A 9283-nucleotide genomic window follows, 5' to 3' on the forward strand; every position below is an offset into this window, starting at 1 on the left:
TAAAATTAATGATCAATTTAACGCCGCATCAATTCAATGTGGTGCCTTATACTAACCTCTTTATCCCGTCTGTCTTCATCAGTGCAGGTCTAATATAAAATAAGCGATCAATTTAACACCGCATCAATTCAATGCGGTGCCTTATGTACCATTATGTGTGGATAGGGGTAAATAAAATAAAAATGTTTTAGATTTGCAATTTATTAGTTTTTGAACAATTAGGCAGAAAATTATATAAACCTCTTGATAGTGTGAGGTAGATATACCAAATAGGATCAGGAAAGGAGTTGTGAGGAGAGGAAAGAATGCAGAAAGCAAGGGATGATGTAATGGAAGATATTTAATTGCAAAGATAGTAAGGGTTTGTAAACGGTTGTCAGTTGTTTTTTTTTAAAGTTTTATTTAAGCTAGAATGGATGTTGTTCTCTCCTGAGAATATTAGCACTTTCAAAAAAATACACTTAGTTCTCAGTATGATAATTCGCTGCACAAGATATTGAAGATACCATTTTTTATTGGTTTTGTATTAACTTTGTGGAATAAATGATAAAAAAACTAAAAAATATTTATAAAAATAAATCACTTGTTCAAAGAACACTTTTCGAGTTTATTGTAAACACGACTAGTTATAACATTTTTTAAAAAATTATTTAACGTCCAAGTGACTCTGAAATCTAGCTACGACTTATGCAACACCGTTTATCATGTCCCTACTCAGGCTTCAAGTTTATAAGTTTCATAGCCTATGCCTACTGGTGAGTGGATATACTCTTTATGTTTAAAGTTACTATAATTTCATGTAATTCATGAGTGAAAATTCTAGGCAAAAACACTCGCTAGTTATAACATATACTATCGAGAACGGTACAACATTTATTATATATAACGAACTATACTATCATCTACAGGGGAAACTACAAAGTTTTGGGTTTTTTACTTGTGAAGAGAACATTTGTATTTCTCGAAACTAGTCGTGTTAACATTAATAAAGGTAGGTTTTCATATACAAGGCAAAATACAAAGTTTTGTATTTTCATTTTTGATGAGAACATCATTAGTTCTCCAAACTAGTCGTGTAAACATTAATAAACGTAGATTTTCATCCACAGGGGAAAATACAAAGTGGTGTGTTTTTACTTGTAATGAGAACATCTGTAGTTCTTAAAAGAAGTCGTGTTGACATTAATAAACTCAAAAAAGTGGTATTATGTGCTTTATTTTTATATTTAATTTGAAGATTTTTCCATTGGTGTATTTGAGATATTAAAATAACATAAATAAGTAATGTTTTAATAACAAAAAAACAAGCTTTTATTATTATTTTCTAATTATTTCAGCCAAAGATTACGTTAGGATTGAGTTGTACAGTATTTTTGCCAAATTTAACAGGGTCCATCACTGACGAGTTTGAATTCTGAAAAAAAGAAGAGAAATGTTAATTATTACGACCAAGAATTTTTACGGTTGATCAGCCGGTATTTTCAGAATTGCAACCTGGCAACCATGTGAGCATTGCCAACCTACGGCCTGAAGACGAGGAGAGCTGATCCCAACAGCTCAATTATTTTTTTCAATATACTAAATATTTTTTAAAAGGAGAAAAAACCTTCAGGTTTTACATAAAACGATCTGTTGCACAGTAAAAAGTTCAATAAGTGGCTTGATATTTATTTGTTAATACATTGTATTATATTTTTAAACTTTAAAAACATTCTCATGAAAAATTAAGTTTTTTGATTTATGACGTTCTTGAAAGGAGTGAGCGATATATATATATATATATATAAATATATATATATATATATATATATATATATATATATATATATATATATATATATATATATATATATATATATATATATATATATATATATATATATATATATATATATATATATATATATATATATATATATATATATATATATATATATATATATATATATATATATATATATATATATATATATATATATATATATATATATATATATATATATATATATATATATATATATATATATATATATATATATATATATATATATATATATATATATATATATATATATATATATATATATATATATATATATATATATATATATATATATATATATATATATATAGGCCATGCCTTCGAATCATGTTGTCTTTCTGCAGCATCCACGAATTTATGGTCTTATTTTATGGTCAAAGATGAGGACAGAGAGACAGAAGAAGACATTGAAGAAGATAATGAAGAGCTCACGTCTGCCGGGGTTCTCGCAGTTGTTCTTCTTCATCTCGCAGGGATTGTTGAAGACTTGTTGGTGACCAGAGTCGTCTGAGGCGCACTGGGGCGAATACAGGAATGGGCAGACCTTGGGGCAGTCGTCGTCTGCTGACGTCACTCCCAACACTGCCACCAGCAGGAAACCTAAACACAAAACATAATAAAATACTAATTTATTGTAACTGCAGACAGTTGGTAGAATTCCATATTGAATAATGAGTGGTTGATAATGTCTTTATAAGACTAAACGCGTCACGTATTAACATAAGCATAAATAAATGTAGAATTCAATCCAATAAACCTTGTTTAATTTTGGATATATTACTCAACAATAATAAATTATATTTGGAGCTGATAAACACAACCAAGTTTGGAGTAAGGTCCTTGTAATACCTTGTCTATACCCAAATTAACCAGCTGCCTGATATATCGCTCATTTGGTGCAACAATGGCGTACCTAATTACACTTTTTGAAACATTTCAGGAGATGACATTCAGGCGTTGTAGCAACAGAAATGGCGCCATTTTACTCAATTCTACAATGACACTCGCGCCATCTCACAGCATTTAGCCACAAAATCAATTCTGTCCATGTTTCTCCCGATGTAAATAGTCTGTCCGCACATTTTAACATATTTAAATTGTTTAAAAAAAATGATTACGTCATCGTTGCACCAAATTACCGATGTATGAATCCAATTAGGGATCCAAAATTAATGAACTGAAAAAATACTTTATGGAAAGATGTTTGATATTATTAAAGAAAACACTGTTTTTTTACCACTTGAGTTTATTTTATGTCATAAAATAAACTCAAGTGGTAAAAAAATCAGTGTTTTCTTTAATATTACCATCGTGTCTTACCACAAAGTAAATGCCGAAACAATAAATGAAAGATATTTGTGTTAGCGATTGGTTATATTTTTTCATTTTTTATTTCTTTGAACATGCTTCTTACCTTATTCTTATTTCCTGTACCTTTTATTGCTTCAAATTTGTCATATTTCCATGCGTTTTCTTATTTGTTTTTCAGTCTTGTTCTTAATCACATGTCCCAAAATGACATATGGAAATTACTCATCGGGAATATTACTATATATATGTTACTTATGTGTGCAATATGTTTGAAATAAATAAACTTATATAATATTAACAGCCAATGCATTCAGTCTTCTTTCAACTCTCTTTTGCCAACTTGATTCCCTTCCATATTCATTAGAAATATGAAATAAACCTTGAATTTTAACTGATAAAAAAATATTATATATATATATATATATATATATATATATATATATATATATATATATATATATATATATATATATATATATATATATATATATATATATATATATATATATATATATATATATATATATATATATATATATATATATATATATATATATATATATATATATATATATATATATATATATATATATATATATCTTAACTCTTTCCATTCCTCGTCATCACATCGCACATCATTAGAAGCGGCCATACTATACCGACTTTCATGAGATGTTTACTTGGTGATTTTTGTGTCATTTATCTGTGGGGTGGATGAAAATGAATATGAATTATCTGTTAATAACTCTAGCGGTAATATGTATTTGTATACGTACACAAGGACAGGGTAATGACGGGCTTCATTGTAACTCTGGGTAACCGAATCACTAATGTAGATAATTTGGGAAATCCGCGATTTATATACGGAAAGTGACAGCGCTATGTCATCACCACAGCTTGTCAAAATATTTACTTTTAATACGCGGTGAGAATAATATCGCGGCTGTACGGGCAAAAAACTTTAACTCGAAAATGTGTCGGGTTGTGGTCCCGTGGTTAGTGTCGCGGACTCTTGAGTCAGAGTTTCTCGGTTCGAACCCACTGTACCACAATTTGGTACCTATTTCTAATAATGAGCAGCACAGGTTCACTGAAGTAGTATGAAATTGAAATAATAATAAACCATATCCGCTCCCTAGGTGGAGCATATGGAGTCCACAAACTGTCTCCAGGCTTTTCTGTCGCCTGCCAGCTCCCTTGCATCCTCCCAAGTCAGATCCCGAAGTTCTGACGAGAACTGCCGACGAATTGTCAGCAGTGGTCGTCCTGGGCGGCGCGAACCTGATGCCTTGTAAAAGAGGCAAGCTTGATGGCGGCTCTCAGGAGGCATGCGGAGTACATGGCCGAGCCAACTGAATCGCCTTTTCTTGACGACAGTTGTGACCAAGATTTGCTGCGTCCTACGCCTTATCTCTTCATTCCTCACAAAGTCAAACCACCGCACGCCTAAAATTCTCCGCAAACACCTATTCTCGAAGCTCAGTACACGGCTGCTCTGGGCCCTTGTAAGGTGCCACGTTTCGCAGCCGTATAAGAGTAAATACGAATATAATTTATGAAAAAACATAAGATAAGAAGCATGTTTAAGGAAAAAAATGAGAACCACTAACACATAAATCTTTTCTTATGAAATACATATCCAAGTATTTTTTCAGTTCATTCATTTTGGATCCCTGACTGGGTTTTATTTTATATATCGCTCACTCCTTTCAAGAACGTCATAAATAAAAAAAATCGTCAATTTTCAGCTGTGCTTGTTTTCGGAATGCCCAGAAAATGTACTATATCCCGGTAAAAGCGGCATATTTTTAACTTAATATTTACCCGCTACAGGGCAGAAAGAATTGTTTTTGCATTTTGAAGAAAAGGTTTTGTTTAAGTATTTTTCAATAAAAACTTAATATTTTTCAAATGGAGAAAAAACTTTCAGGTTTTACCTAAAAAGGACTGTTGCACAGTAACAAGTTCAATAAGTGGTTTGATATTCATTTATTATATTGTTTAACTATAAAAACGATATCCTGAAAAATCAAGTTTTATGATATATGACATTGTTGAAAGGAGTGAGCGATATGTCAGGCAGCTGGTTAAATTGGGTATAGGCAATATATTAACAAGATGTTAAAAAAAATACATTTCACGGGATTTTTCGTCCGTTGTATCCGAAGCCTTACTGTATTATGAGTTAAATAGAGGTCCGTTATATCGAGGTTTTACTGTATTATAAGTATTGAGTAAATATCAAATAAATTACCCTCTTATATAAATATAGCTCAGTGGGTTATTCCTTAAAAAAATACAAATATATATATTTGTGGATACTGTTGACACACCTTATGTAACGCAGTGTTGACTTTTCATTTCGCAGATATGACCTAATGCTGTTTGCATTGCAATTAACGATTTCTCAAATAAATCGACAAATACGAGTGTATCGTCGCGACAGTGCCAAACTCCCCCAACTGCGTTTTCCAATTCAATTGACTGGATTCGAAATATCGAGAACGAGTCAAGTGTTATATGAAGGAAAGGTGATCACTCTTGCGCTTCAGGGACCAGTTGGAGGGAATATTAAATAAATTTTATAGTGTAAAATCACCAAAATTTATTTTCACCTCCCTCCCTCTGGGAATCGAACCCGGGCACCCAGCACGATAGCTTAACAAGCTAACCATTACAAACGGATAAACTAATATCACCATCACGCCGCTCTCCCGCAGGGGTAGGCAGAGGGAATAGAACGACACACAACTCTGTCTTTGCAAACATTCTTCGCCTCTTCCACGTTCATGCATTTCCTCATATTTACCCGACGATTATTACGACTTGCTTGACCACTCCTAACTTGACCACTTTCAAGTATTTGGCATACCTGATCATGTCAAGTTTTTTCTCGGTCTTCCTCTGCTCCTTTTTCCAATTACATGTAATATGTATATAAATATATATATTTATGTATATTACCGGGTATTTTGTTCAGGCTAAAAGCTTTAAATAACAGTGAGTTTAGAGTTAACGTTTTTTTCCAGTATACTCTCGATATGATCTTTTCTATTTCTATTTCTATTCCATTTGACTGAGCCAGACTGTGCCACAGTAACGCGTGGCCGGGCACAGCGAGTAATATACGAGTACATATGTAGATTTAAAAAAAAAAAATTGTTTTCTACGTCCCACAGTTTACTAAATATTATAGAGATAATAATTTTATCTTTACTGATAGAAGTTGAAATATAATTATGGATATTAAATTTTGTTTGTGTTGTACATATTTAGGCAAGTTTAAAAATGTTTGAAAAATAATATTTAATGGTCTGGTAAACATGTAATGATATTAAAAATATTTTAAAATTATTATCAATGTGGAAATGGCACTATTTTTTTAAATAGATGTCAAAGGGGATTTATGGTGAATGATAACATATGTAGATCGAATGAGGTACAATATTTAAATGCTTGAGGTGATCTATATAAGTAAATATATTAAAATGTTCTAATGGTGATATAAGGAATGAATGCTAGGGTGAGATAAGCATTATTGATTAAATTAAGAGGGGTATGATGAGGTGGTTTGGACATATGGAACGTATGAGTACATCTTTACACACACACACATATCGCTCACTCCTTTCAACAACGTCATAAATAAAAAAACTTGATTTTTAGGGGAACGTTTTTAAAGTAAAAAATATGATACAACGTATTAAAAATAAATATCAAGCCACTTATTGAACTTTTTACTGTGCAACAGATCTTTTTAGGTAAAATCTGAATGTTTTTTCTCCGTTTGAAAAATATTTAGTACCCATATATAAAAAAATAACTAAACAATACCTTTTCTTCAAAATGCAAAAACAACACTTTCTGCCCTGTAGCGGGTAAATATTAAGTTAAAAATATGCCGCTTATGCTGGGATATAGTACATTTTCTGGGCATTCCGAAAACATGCACAACTGAAAATTGTCGATTTTTTATTTATGACGTTCTTGAAAGGAGTGAGCGATATATTTAAATGTTCTTATGGTGATATAAGGAATTAATGCAAGGGTGAGATAAGCGTTATTGATTCAATTAAAGAGAGGTGTGTTGAGGTGGTTTGGACATGTGGAATGAATGAGTACATATTTTTTACACACACACATATATATCGTAGTCGTACAGCAGAAAGTGACCAAATAACAGGCTATTTAAGTCACTTTTGCTTGTCAACAAAATAAACATCAATGCAGTTAGTCATTTATATATATATATATATATATATATATATATATATATATATATATATATATATATATATATATATATATATATATATATATATATATATATATATATATATATATATATATATATATATAAATATATATTCTCAATTTTGTTATATGCGACGACAATATTTCGACGTGTGGGATACAGACTATCAAAAGCTTGTGTGATGGATACAGCAGAAGAGGTCTGAAGATCTTTGGGTTCTGTTCGACATTGTATTTTTTTTTAATTTATACATTTATTTACATCTAAAATTTGTATTCTTAAAATTTCAACCTACTAATGGTTATGCAGATTGGGAGGACGGTATCTTTACTGCATCGTATTTCCTTGTGTATTGACTTCTTTATCCTGCATTCATAGTTTATTTCACTAGGTCCTTTTAAAGCGATAGATAGATGTTTCACTGTATATATTCACTTGTTCGCAAATCTGGAATCCCAGGTGACTAAAACCCGCATTAAAATATAATATAGTACAAGTACTGCCATCTGTGGCTTGATTTCCAATACATTTTTAGAATATATAAACTAAATTAATAATATATTAATATCTCCTCTCCTATTATACAAATATTCATCAGCAGTTTTCTTCTATTATACTTATCAATTCGGTCTTTGATTGAAAAATGCTGCTTATTTTGTATCAATTAATCCGTTTTATGTGCCTTCATACTCGTTGTATAATGGCTAACGCGTTTGATTACTCTGCTTCAGGTCCCAGGTTCGAGTCAAAATAAATAACATAAAATTTTCATATAAAATTATATGAAAATTTTATGTTATTTATTTTGACATCTCATCAAAGATGAAGAAGAATATGGAAGTCTGAGCATTTACGGGGCTGACGACCGTCATAAACTGGTCAAATTATAAGCTACTATAATAAAAATAAAAATGATTTCTGGCGTTTCTCGTGATTATAATCCAGGATTCGGACCTCACATACTAATATAAGAGTTTCTGCTCAATAAAAAGCTTCTTTTCATCTCACCAATAGATGTCTCTAGAGAAGTTCTACTGATTCAAGAACAAGGTTTCTAAATTGGTTCATATATATAGAACTCCCAAGAATTTAAGTAGTGTGGTTGTCAATAATGGGTAGAATTGGTGAATGTTACACGTGTGTAAAGTGATGATTTAAACCAGCCAATGACGGTCGTCAGCCCCGTAAATGCCCAGACTTCCATATTCTTCTTCATCTTTGACTGCCATTGTTGAAAAATACCGAGTCGCTAAATTGTTTAATGTATAATGTATGATGAGATGCCTGAATGTATAAAGAATGAAAAGAATCTGAAAGAATTTAAAAATGTTTTGTTTACTGTAAAGAGCTGTAAATATTTAAATATATATTTATATATATATATATATATATATATATATATATATATATATATATATATATATATATATATATATATATATATATATATAAATATATATATATGTATATATATATATATATATATATATATATATATATATATATATATATATATATATATATATATATATATATATATATATATATAGATGATGTAAACTTAGTGTAAATAATAGTTTACATTAGTTGTAATATATGCTAATTTAGAAATAAAAAATATATAAAAAATCTTTGATGATATTTAAAAAAATAATATGAAAAATAACTCCTACAATTGGAGATAATCCAGATTTGTGAACAAGCATTTGGACACACTCAAAATGTTGTTAGTTTTATGATCACAATATCCATCGTGTGGGGATCTTCCTCTCCCTCTCTTCCCTCACAGGCTACCGATCACACAGTCTTTTGCCCTATTATTTATATCAATTTATTAGAAATAGTTATGTGAAGTAACGTAAAGTTAGGTTAGGTTAGGTAAGTTAAGTTAGATT

The 9283-nt window shown here is 30.3% G+C and overlaps 1 protein-coding gene across 1 annotated transcript; it reads right to left on the reverse strand.

The window, feature by feature from the left end:
* Positions 1–1197: 1197 nt before the first annotated feature.
* LOC148302176 (vasotab-TY2-like) lies at positions 1198–3967 on the reverse strand. Its single transcript, XM_088272134.1, has 3 exons — positions 3910–3967; positions 2255–2422; positions 1198–1414 (listed from the first exon to the last, which is right to left on the reverse strand). The coding sequence occupies exons 1-3, from the start codon at positions 3935–3937 to the stop codon at positions 1383–1385; spliced, it is 228 nt and encodes a 75-aa protein (XP_088128260.1). The 5' UTR covers positions 3938–3967; the 3' UTR covers positions 1198–1382.
* Between the last annotated feature and the right edge of the window lie 5316 nt (positions 3968–9283).

This window comes from Brachycentrus maculatus, unplaced genomic scaffold (assembly GCF_059751285.1).
Source record: "Brachycentrus maculatus isolate JH-2025_06_01 unplaced genomic scaffold, ASM5975128v1 h1tg000475l, whole genome shotgun sequence".
In the NCBI taxonomy this organism is placed as follows: domain Eukaryota; kingdom Metazoa; phylum Arthropoda; class Insecta; order Trichoptera; family Brachycentridae; genus Brachycentrus; species Brachycentrus maculatus.

Coding starts and splice junctions, on each gene's coding strand:
- LOC148302176 (XM_088272134.1), bottom strand. CDS start 3,937: ATGAAGCCCGTCATTACCCTGTCCTTGT. Junction 2,423..3,909: donor CGTCATTACCCTGTCCTTGT/GTACGTATACAA, acceptor TTTTGTGTTTAG/GTTTCCTGCTGGTGGCAGTG. Junction 1,415..2,254: donor CTGCGAGAACCCCGGCAGAC/GTGAGCTCTTCA, acceptor TCTTTTTTTCAG/AATTCAAACTCGTCAGTGAT.